The sequence below is a fragment of the Cajanus cajan genome, chromosome 6 (genome assembly GCF_000230855.2).
Source record: "Cajanus cajan strain Asha chromosome 6, NIPB_CcT2T_4, whole genome shotgun sequence".
NCBI classification, from domain to species: domain Eukaryota; kingdom Viridiplantae; phylum Streptophyta; class Magnoliopsida; order Fabales; family Fabaceae; genus Cajanus; species Cajanus cajan.
The window spans coordinates 44,238,937-44,251,096 of NC_138522.1; the positions used below are offsets into that span (position 1 = coordinate 44,238,937).

Consider the following 12,160-nt stretch of genomic DNA (forward strand, 5'->3'; position numbering starts at 1 on the left):
CTCATCCAAAAAATGAATATGAATTGGAAGAAACCCGTCTCGAATTTGGCACCCTAATGCATTGCCAAAGTGCAGCTGAGTAAGCTCTAGAGATCCCTCCAATCCAAGGGATTGAAGCAGACACCAGTTCAGGATCACGTTATCAATCAATGGCGCATAAATTTGCTGTTATCAATCAAAAAGATATATTAAAACAAGTTGACATAGTGGGGATCAATCAGCCAGAACTTTTTGCGACGTAACAAACTACTAAAATGCAAGTTTGGGGAAAAGAATGATGAGACTAGTCTTAACTTTGACATTAACAACGATTATACTCCTCTAGAACTTCGAACAGATTCGTTAATTCTATTCCTCTAACCTTTCCCACGATCGAGTAGAGAGGTGAGATGCTCGTGTAGGAACTCGTTACTGGGACAAACTATTTTACCGAACCCTCATTCTCCTTTTTGCTGTGTTTTGGTTTAATTAAGAGATTGAGAAACATATAACTTTATTGATTTCCATCGATAGGCTACATAAATTGTCATTTATGGAGACATACACTAACATGCTTATGGACGAAATCCAGAAAGCATTCCTTACCTGTTAGAGTTCTGCTGAACATTAGAATACGCATGGATGACATCAGATACAATCTAATATTGAAAGGCGTGCCCGATAATTACCAGTCTTTTAACAAACGAAAAGAAATTAACAATCAGGATTGTTTTAAAATAAAATCAACATAATATCTAACAATTCATTCATCTAATCTTCTCAGCAACAGTATACACTAATTACCCGCAAATTATAAATAACATGCAAAATCTATATCCAACCTTTACAGACGGATAAATTTCAGCTGCGCAGCTGGCACGTGGTTCGAACATCAGATCACCAATAGTTAGGACAAATGATATAAAGGTTGATATTTTTAAATGCTCTTTGAGTCTTAGTAAAAGCCATTGTACAAAGAATTGAAAGCAAATCAGACTTTCATGAATTGTGAAGTGTATTAAAAACGAGAATTTATTCCATGTTCAAAAGAAGCAAGATAAATTAAATGTACACATTAAATGACCATTATAAATCAAACCCGTCGTTCAAGATTTATTTTAAAAGAAATATACTGTGTCAGAAAAAAAAAATGGGGCATTAAAACCGTGTCCCAATCAAGGTTTCCATCAGCACAATTAACATATTCACTGTTGGCCACTAAGCACATTCATCTAACTAATACAAACAAATCGCACAAATTTTAAGATTCCAATACATCATGCCTGAAGAAGCATCGACGCACAATCAGCATTGCTTCAAAACAAAGAATTTTTCATGTGGAATAATTCCCAAACAGCAGCAACTCATCTTGGTCGGAAAGAGGATGTTGCCCATGAGTAATTTTGGAACCTAGAGAAGATGCCCCCAACTACTTTCCCACTGCATTAGCCTTTGAAAGCAACATCTTACGCAGATCGTACTGATTTACAATGAAGAAATTCTCCACTGATTGCAGATAATCTTCCAATCAGTATTTTGGTGACAGCTTTTATGATTATATTTGAGTTGCCAGGATGTTGGAAAAGTAGTGCTATATGAATTGCTTCTTTTACATTGTTCCTTATACATCAAAAAATACATCCTTTCTTACAGCCAGTAGAGGGTCCCTCATGGTTAACAAAGCAGAACATTCTCACTGTTTTAAACAGACCACTCACTCATCAGGGTGACAAAGGAGAGAGTCTAAAGCTTCCAAAATTCCCAGAAAATTTAATAGCACTAAAAAGTTAGCTCATCGGCTATAAATAATGACCAATAAGATGAAAACATATCCATGTAATAAATTATTCATATTAGACAAAGATTGGGCCGGGGAGGGGGGGTATCTTGTTTAATGGAAGGCTCAATAAAAAAGACTACAATCACTCAGAAGTAAAACATAACTATTTACAAATTATTGCTACCTGTTCATTTTCATCACCCCTCTTTTAAAAGAAATGCTTGTCAAATGCAGAAAGAACATGGTACCTCATACTTGGCTTCTAGGCTTTTGACCACCAGATTGGGGAATAGCCAAGACAGCTATGAATCCACTGACAAGGGCTGCAACAGCTGCCACACCAAAGGCTGGAGTATTTCCTCCACCAAATAGCTGATCCCATGGTCCACTTCCCAAGGACACCACCATCTATTTCAAACATTGATAAGCATAAACTCAGCAGCTCAAAATATATGAAAATCCTATGCACAAACAAGACCCTTTCACAGTTTTCGTTGATAGAAGATATAGATCACCATTAGCTAGAACTATAAAATAATTCATAAACTTCATTATTTGAAAATAAGAGAAATGTTAGCAACATATTATTTCTAACACAATTTTTACTATCGGTTGAAATCTGTTGGAAATCAAAAAATTGTGTGGATCCCACTCATTATTTAATCAACTCCATTCATGATTTCATAGCCTTCAATAATTGTCAAGTGTCAACTAATAAGACTGTGTCAGAAAGAATGTATTAATGTGTTACTAACATTCCTTAAAAACAATTCTATAGTTTAGGTATACTGGATTGATTGGAATCTGTCAATCAGTTACTTAAAATGTGGCATTTGGAAGAAACCAAAAGTACAAATCAAAATTTCATTAAACTATATGACGGTACAAAATAGCCAGGCTACTCTGCCTAAATCTTATTGCCCTACTTTGTCTCGAACAATATCTAATTTCCGACTTTGATGGATCAAGAAAAGTGAATTCATTGAGATCGTTATTTTATGTACTTTCTTCAGCAGCGTGAATTGGTTTTCCATAGTGGTATTAATTGGGGCTCATAATGAATGAGCAAAGTCAAAGCAGAGCCTGAACCAATGAACATAGACCATTATGCAAGTCCCAGTATAGTGCATTTAATTGACATACATATATAGTTTCTCCAGAGGTCACATCCTGTATAGTAGGCAATGTGAAGTTCTCAACGAATTGTGTATCCTTCAATCTAAATTTCTTTCAACTAATTTTAAAGGCTTTAGCAGTTGTCCTAACTTTTTTGTTTTCGGGCTCAGGCTCATACTCTTGAGGATTCTTTCTTAATAATCTTTCATGAGATATAAAATCTTAGGTCACGATATCTATGATAAAATCTTCTCGAGATATATGCAAAGGGATTATTGGAGATAAAAAATAATTAGGTAGGTCGGTTGTTTTTGTGCCTATTTGAAATAGATTCTTGTTGTACTCTTGTAATAATGGACAGCTTTTAATTGTCTTCCACTGTACAGATGAAAAGTGGGAATAAGTTGACCAAAATAAAAGTAAAAAACATAAGCATGGACACCTTTAAAAAGGATTCCTGTATTAGAAATATCTTGACACTTTTTTTTTGCTGCATAAAGCATGACACGACTCTCTAAATTTTTGTCACAGTTCCCATGCCAATTTTTTTGTTTCCAAGTCAAAAGACATCTCCGTTGATGGCAATTTGAACCCTGAATGAAAATTACTGCGCTCAGTTTTACTCAGCAAAATACCTTGGGAGAGAACTATAAATCACGTTTCATGTTTAGGTTAAGGGAAATTCACAGTACAAGATCAGAGCCAATAATTGTACTGCATTTTGCCATTAATGGTGTCCCAAGACACGGATCAACATCAATGAATTGATTATTCTTTTTATATATTTCATTTTTATAAAGTGATATGAAATTGTGATTGTACTCCTCAAGAGTCAAGACTATTTTGACATTTAACTAAATAAATTTTTAGAGTTCATTAGATGTTGTAGATGTCTAACTATGATATTTTGACAATCCTACAATTTACATAATTATAGTAATCAGACAATTATTTTTACTGTAACTATTACTAGTGTCATATAAAATAATAAACATTCTTGTGTACATTCACACATGGATTCAGTTGCCACTTATTTTCTCTTCTTCTCAACATGGTATCTAGAGCCTCATAAGAAGAAATGACCCTATTTTGTGCCTTCCCAATCACTGTCCATCAATGTTTAATGGTATCAAAGCCTATCCTAAACCCTCACTTCGTGAGCTAACTTTTAAGGTCGTGTTAGACTAAAACCTAAATTCTAAATAGTATTAAGGCCTATTCTAAATCCATTATTGAACAGCTGATCATTTTATTTATGCATCAAGTTGAATAATACCAAGTGAGAGGGTGTATTGAAAAAATTTCAAGTTTCATATTGACTAGAGATAGTTGTTAATAAAAGCTTATAAAGCTTAGGCACCTCTCACCAATCACCTTACAAACTGGTTTTGTGGGGATAAGTTAGACCCAAAATCTAAGATATGAAATTCTTGATGTCTAGTTGTGTAGTGTTCACCATTCAACCCTCTTAGCAGGAGATATTTCATGCTCACGAGAACTTTTCATAAGTTTGGGAATGGGCAAAGGTTCTTTACATCAAGGATACTCATCGCCTTTATGGGGTTTTTCATAAGTTGTTGTGTGCGTTGACATGCAAATTTAATAATGTCTTTTGTTTTCTCTTCTCAACAGAGTTGAAGTTGAAAACGTTCGCATTAACATTTACTTGGAATGTCAAACAATATCATAGAACATTGTTTGGATCTCAACACCGCCCCCACCCCCAACTAAAGAAACACAAATAAATAAGGATAATTTAAAAAGGAATGCAGAGCAATACCTGTGGGATCACTATTGCAAGATTTAGGACTCCCATTGACAATCCTGAAAATACCAACACTTAATATAAATAGTCCTAAAATCACATATCTAAGAAAGAATAAGGCTTCAATCTTGCCCACCTTGACCAAGCCCCAATGACTGAATATGAGTGGAAATCAAGGCATATGGAACGCTGTAAGTGATCTGAAATAATTGATATAAGAAGTCAAATTAAATTACATAGAACTCTCAAATAATATAAACACAAACTTGGGTAAAATTAATGGGACCGTTTCCAAATTTTCATTTGTGACACATCATGATTCTTAAAACGAATAGAAAATATGCCAGATTGAGATAAGCAGACTGCTGCCAAGATAGAGTCACAACACTTTGAGCCACCGAGATTTTTTAAAAGAAAAATCGAAGAACATAATACTACTGTTTCTTTTATGAAACATAGGAGAACGAAAGTCAGTTTGAGCTAAAAAGATCATGCAGCCAAAATCAAGTCAATTAAGATACTTCATATGTACGACCCACTGAAAACATGCAAAAAGTCAGAATTTGAGTCTTGTTTCAAGGAAAATAGGAGACAGAAAGGGTGCCTTCAATATTGACAAAAAAAAAAAAGAACAAACAAAATGGTTTTAGTAGGAAATAGATCAACTCACTGCAAGTGGAAACCCAAGAATGGTAAAGATTATCAATGCAGCTATCACAATGCCAGTTGGTGGTAGATCTTTGCCTACATAGCCAATGTAATTTGCCACATAGGTTACAACAAGCATTGCAACAAAGCAGACAGCCATTAGGATATTTGAGATTCCCCACACAAACCCAGGCCCCCGCTTTCTGCAAAGCCTCTCCATGAGTACTGATGTTACTCCAAGAACAACTGAATTAAGCAATAAGCCAACCGCCCCCATTCTAACTCCAGCATCATAATTAGGGCCTTCATTTGGCTCACCACCATAAATTTCTCGGCCCATCCAATCAGTATCAAATAGGAGAAATGGAAACCAACCAATCCATGTTAGAGCAGTAACAGATAGTATTGTCCATACAGGGGTTGAAAAATATCTGAAAGTCCCAAATAGCTCCCACAGGAAAGCTTCTCCTGCAGCACCTGATTCCCCTGTTGCTTCTTCAACTTGTTGTGCCCCACTTGAACTTAAGGGCACTTCATGAGCTGACACAATGCTGATATAGGTGGTGACAACAATGAAAACAACGTCGAGATAGAAAGCAGACTTGAGATTTGCACAACTAATATTGCATGCCGGGGTAAGTGCAAAAGTAAAGACCCTGTACCAGCCACTATATGAGCCAGTAGCGTATCCAAGAATATTACCAATAGCCATAAACAAGGAGAAATAAGAATTTGCAACACGTGTCCTTCGATGATCCTTGCCTAACATTTTGAAGATAGATAAACAAAACATGAAGTGTGTCAATGTATTGTCTGCTTTTCATTGCTGATATATTTTTTTTTTTCATAAAAATTACAATTGACAAAAAATATTCTAATTGTATCTTTCCCTCTTTTTTTTGGGTGTGGGGGGAGTTTTATTCAGACATTGAACATTTGTAGAAGAATTCAGGAGCAAGATGTGATAAAACAAAAAGATAATTAACTGAGAACTGCATTCAGAAGTACATATCAAGCATACAAACATCTGGTAGAAAGAAATGCAGGTAATAATTGATGCAGAACTTACCCACGTTTATTGGGATCATTTTATTCATTTTTGGTTATCCTTTCCTACCGTTGACAAACATAGGATTGAAGAAAATATATTTCCTGCCAAGAATCTGGTACAGTATTTGTGTTTTCATACGTTCACCAATGTTTGATGCTGAATTTTCTATTTCAAATTTTATGAGACAGTTTTCTTCAGCTGGAAAACTTTAGAATAAAGACAAACAAAAGGAATAGAACCATCCCGGAAGAAAATATATTTCCTACCTACATGATACATTATCTAGCTTTAAAAATATGGAACCAAATACATGGGAACTAGGTAAGATAATGCAGCTTATGGGGCATGAGAAGTCATGTATGCATCATATCTTTATCTTTTCGTAAGAGATTCTTCTTTCTCTTAAAATTTAGCAAATCTAGATCTCAGATGGGATGCAGGGCCCACCCCAGCCAAGGACAGACCAGTACAATCCCATATAAATTTTTGTTTGCATGAATATAATAAAATATTTATCTATGTTAAGATGTCCCAAATTGGTTAGAAATATGACCAAAATACTCCTTATAAGACATGGGAAATTCTCTCCCCTTGAACTAGCTTTTGGTGCTGAGTTAGGTTCATCCATTAACAATATAGTATTGAAGTAGTAGCATCCACTGTGACTATCGCGTCAAACTTCTGCTCCACTGTTTTGATTTCAGTAGCTTTATTCTTTATTTTTCCCTTCTTTTCCACTGGCCTTTTCCTCTGCCATCAAGCCATCCAAGCAACATTGTCCAGTGACCGCAACTGCTGGTGACACTCCAACAAATTGCTATTTAGAGTGTTCAGTGTAAATAACAATGCTTAATGTACTTAAGAAACAGTAGGGTTGTGTATTTGAGGAGTTGCAAATTCATGTATCTAGGAAGTTGTACCCATTTACTTTTAGCCAAGGAAAAAGTTCCCCTTAGTCTATTAAGAGTCTACATGTATTGATGTTCAACATAGCATTCAAGTTCAACTAAATATAACAAAGCCTTTTCATTCAGTTCTTGTCTCTAAAATATTCTCTTTTTCCATTTAGTAACTCCATCTTAAATCTTCCCCTCTAAAATTAACATGGTAACAACACCTATTCAATCTCAATGTTAGATCACCAACAGATGTATAGTCTTGCAAACTTCACGTTCTAAAAGTCCAACCCTAGGCATGAAAGGATGTGTTAAGATGTACCACATTAGTTACGAAGATGGTCAAAATACTCTTTACAAGACAATGACAATGCTAACCCCTCGAGATAGTACATGGCCACTTCCTAAAGCAACCTCCCTTATCCCCCAAAACTTGAAGAAAAAAAAAATCCGCTCCTTGGCTTCTAAAAGTCTCTTGAATAGTCCAGAGTAGACTTAGACACTAAGTACTATGAGGACTCTGGATGGCTCCTAAATTGAAGAGATTGCAAAAAGATCTCTACATTTGTACCAAAGATTTTCCTTGAAGTGATAACATGCACCAAATATCATAGATAGGCTTATATAGTCATGTTCATGCCGCTTAGTAAGTTCAGGAATAGAAACCTCCCTATCAGCATCCTGAAGTCTCTTGCCAACCATAGATACTAGATAACAGCATCTATGACACACTAACATAACAGTGTGCCCTCCTTACACGTGTCAAAACCTCTGAATTTTAACAGAAAATATTTCATGATGTAGCCTGTTTTAAAGTATGAGTTCTGAAACATGGCAGAGTCCATATTATCATAGTAGTTTAGAATGGAAGAATGATGCAAAATAGAAAGCAAGAAAGATCCTCCACATAAAGATCCATTCAAAATCTAATGTCAGAAAGATAATTTACCTTCAGATACATTAGGTGTCCAATTCTCCAAAAGAGAAATCTAACAAAGAAATGAACTTCATTAACCTAAGAAATGATTTTGGACATAAAATTACTCTTCATAACCTAGACAAGAGGAACACAATTACAATTCATTAACCTAAGAAATGATTTTAGACATAAAATTACTAAGATGATAAGACCCAAACCCCATCTTCTGTAGGCCTATAGCAAATGTCACTAATAACTAAATTATCAATATTTTGATTTAAAATCTTACTTTAACTTATGCATAAGCTAGTTTCAACTTACGGAGAAGTTTATTTTATTTTTCTTCATATATATATATATATATATATATATTTTTTTTTTTTTTTTTTTGTGGAAAGTTTATCTAACAGACCCCAAATTTTCATCTACAACTGTGTCACAGAATTTAATACGCTGAAAATTGGGAGACCTAGTGCCCAATTTAATGTAATAAGTAGCCATTATAGTTAGCTCATGGATTTAGTAGATTTAAAGTGTTTCCTTGACAAGTTACTTTAATAATAATAATCACTCTAAATAACAACCATGTTGGTGCCAAACTGAATATGAAAGCCTACTTATACTCAGAGAATTATAATGGGAGGAAAAAAACAAACATGCAATTAATATTTAAGGATGAAAGGTTAACTAGAAAGGGAAATTGACAGGGAGGAGAAACTTACAAGTGAGATCACCAAGCAAAGCTCTACAAGGGCCCTGAGTGACGTTGTTAGCGACGTCCAAAATCCAAAAGCCGAAAATAAAAACGCCCACAGCCCAGGGGCGATGTTTGGTGGTGTCGCCGAACCACCACCCAATGTCGGCGGAGTGACCGATGATTAGAACAGAGACGATGATCGCCAATGCTCCGCCCAAAATAAAGGGCCTCCGGCGGCCGAAGCGGCTGGTGCAGCGGTCGCTCAAGTGGCCCACAAGGGGCTGGACGAGGAGCCCAGAGAGAGGCCCACAGAGCCATATGATGCTGGCCCACACGTGCGGGATCCCGAGCTGCTGCACGTAGGGCGTGAGAAGAGAGAGCTGCAGGGCCCAGCCAAACTGAATGCCACCGGCAACCGACGCCACCCGCAGCAGCAGCTTCAGCGGAACCCTATCCTTTCCCGCCGGCGGCCGGGGTTTGGAGCGGCGGTTTCGGCGTGTGCGGTGACGTTGGGTTTCGGGATTCGCCATTGTGTCTCAACACTGTTCCAACTTCCCAGCCCCTTTCTGTTTCCCTCTCTAGCTTGTTCGCAATCTCGCGTGTGAGCGTTTCCATAGGGCATCGCGCAAGACCCGGAGAGAGAGAGAGAGAGAGTGAGACTGTGTCAATGGGAAGGAATTTACGGATCCCTCTTCTTTCCTTTCGACACCAACCGTTTCTTTAACTGCTTTCCCTCGTTTTCCTTCTCCCAATCCACCGTTACTTTTAGTTAGGATTGTCCAATGACAACCTTACCCTTCTATAGAACACATGTCAAGTTAAACTGGATGTGTTTACGGACACGTAAAGTAAATATAATGAAAATACGGATTTTGATACCTCAAATTGTGAATAAATAAATTTAAAAATATTAAATTAAAATAAAAATAAAAATAAATAATTACAATAAAAAATAATATTAGACGTACTCCATAATTTTCCTTTCAAAAATCATACAATGAATTATGAATGATTTTAAGAAGGGCATAGAGGTAGAAATTTTTTTCTTGCGATGCCAGTGTGGATCAGATAAAACAACTGACATATGCAACTAGTGGTAGTGCCAGATATATATAGATAATAAATACATGCAATGTAAAAGATAGAATCATTGGATTCAGGACCATTGCAGCGCGTTCATTTGTGTGTCAAAATCCTGAGGGATACGAGCTGGAGTAGATTAACACCTAACACTGAATTTGATCCAATATGACATATGACAACTTGCCAAATTAGTGGGCTCTAAAATGAAGTAAGAATAGGGGCATGACAGCCCAATCTTGTCTGGCCACAAAAACATTAACTTCAAGCTTGAGAAAAATAATTGCTAGAACACTCTTCTAAGTTCGAATTTTCCTCCGTAACCAGAAAGTTTGCGCTAGAGCAACTCTAACGGAAATTGTTTGAATTATTGCTTGTCGTAGTTTACTAGAAGTCTCGTTGAAGTTGAGTGATGTAGTATCAAAGTTAAAAAGAATAATTTCTCCCGATGCTTGATGAAGTAACGATTCTTATTTTGTGAAATTATTTCGTGAAAACAGCCTATATTATTATGGAAATTCCCATTGAAACAAAAAGCATAGTATAAGTAAAAAAAAAAGTATAGTATAAACAATTTTTATTAGAATAAAAATTAGAAAAATATAATATAAATTATTTATAAGTAATGGATGAAGAAGGATATCAACTCCTCTTAATCAAACGAGCCACCGCCTCAACGTAGCGAAAAAGCTGATAAACAATTCAGGCCTCATTCACGCATGAACTCTCTTGTAACTGCTACACGTACAACCACTCGTTCAAAACTTCAGAACTTTAAAACAAAGGCATCCATTGGGGTCACTGGAGGGCCAAAAGTTCTTTTCCTCTTTAGGCCCGTTTGGGTCAGATTTTCAACCCTTCTAATTAATTTTTTTTTAATTTGATTAAATAAATAAATGACATAACACTACTAAAAAAATATGATTAATTATTAATATATAAAAAATTTATACTATGTGGTTAATTCTAAAAAAAATACTATTATAAATTATCTTAAATGTACATTTTTATAATAATAACTGGTATAAAATTTAACACGCATTAAAAAAGTATAAAAGTTATATTAACAACCTTGCAAAATAACACATAATCGGTGCATACATCATTAGAAACATCATCCTTCATAAATTATATATTTTTTTCATAACTTTGTTTATAAAATGTGCAAAATAACACATATTCGTCTCCTCCCTCACACCGAGGTAAGGGAAGCTAGTTTTCACTTGGATTGGTTGGAAATGAGTTTAGAAACTCATGAGATGTTTGATGTTGGCTGATTCATGGGCTGTCTTGAAGGAAAATGTGTTTTCGGGGTTGGATAAAATTTGGGGATTTTCTGGTTGTGTTGGTTGCATGTTGGTAAAGTTGGGGTTTTTGGTTTATTGATGGAAGGTTGGACATTGATGATTTTTCTTCTTGAGTTTTGGATGCATGCATGTTGTGATTCTTGCGGTTTTTGGGTTGCATGTGGTTGGTAGTATTGCATTTAAGTTGTAGCATGGTTTGGGTCTCCTTGGATTGCAAGTTCATGGAGGTTTTGAGTGAAAGCGAAGGTGAAATCCATGGAGATTTTTGGAAGTTCAGAAACCCACAGTTATAGCCGTGGAATCACAGCTATAGCCGTGGAAGAAAAATGTACTTGCAGGAACCCACAGCTATAGCCGTGGATTCGCAGTCATAGCCGTGGGAAGGAAAAACGTGATGGCAGAGACTTGCAGCCATGGCTGTGGTTTTGCAGCCATAGCTGTGGAGAAAAATTGAAGTGGCAGAAACTTGCAGCTATGGCCGTGGATCTGCAGCCATGGCTGTGGAAGGCAAACTGAACTGGTAGAGAGTTGCAGCTAAAGCGCTGGATTGGGCGCTGCAGCGGTGGGTCTTGATGACCGAATTTGGTCTTAAAGTCTTCATCAAAGTTGTAGCCTTGGATCTTAGCTTTCCAATGGCGTTGGAATCACCCAAAAAGGAGTTATAGAACTCCAGATATGGCTGTTATAGTGAAGAGGGGTCAAGCTGCCAGCATTGCTTATAGCTGTTGCGATTTTTAGAATTTTTAACAAGGTAGATGAAGGAATTTGGACTTGGTGTCTTCTTGAGAGTTGTATTAAATCTTCTTATCTTTCATATGAGATAAGGATGAGCATGGTAGGAGTATCATAGCTCCTGATACGCTATTTTAGGTGAAGGTTGTCATTTCACAGTTAGTGATTTGGTTGAGTTGGAACTTATTTT

General features: G+C 36.2%; 1 protein-coding gene across 3 annotated transcripts; it reads right to left on the reverse strand.

The window, feature by feature from the left end:
* Window positions 1-1,059: 1,059 nt before the first annotated feature.
* LOC109795905 (sucrose transport protein SUC4) lies at window positions 1,060-10,534 on the reverse strand. Of its 3 annotated transcripts, XM_029270887.2 has the most exons (6): window positions 8,877-10,470; window positions 5,311-6,050; window positions 4,777-4,840; window positions 4,656-4,699; window positions 2,008-2,167; window positions 1,060-1,675 (listed from the first exon to the last, which is right to left on the reverse strand). In XM_029270887.2, exons 1-5 carry the CDS (start codon window positions 9,379-9,381, stop codon window positions 2,009-2,011), a joined length of 1,512 nt encoding a protein of 503 aa, XP_029126720.1. In that variant the 5' UTR covers window positions 9,382-10,470; the 3' UTR covers window positions 1,060-1,675; window position 2,008. The 3 variants fall into 3 exon arrangements, with proteins under 3 accessions (XP_029126720.1, XP_082933284.1, XP_082933283.1); XM_083077158.1 differs by having other exon boundaries at window positions 1,060-2,167; window positions 8,877-10,468; XM_083077157.1 differs by lacking the exons at window positions 1,060-1,675; window positions 2,008-2,167 and adding an exon at window positions 2,196-3,468 and having other exon boundaries at window positions 8,877-10,534.
* Between the last annotated feature and the right edge of the window lie 1,626 nt (window positions 10,535-12,160).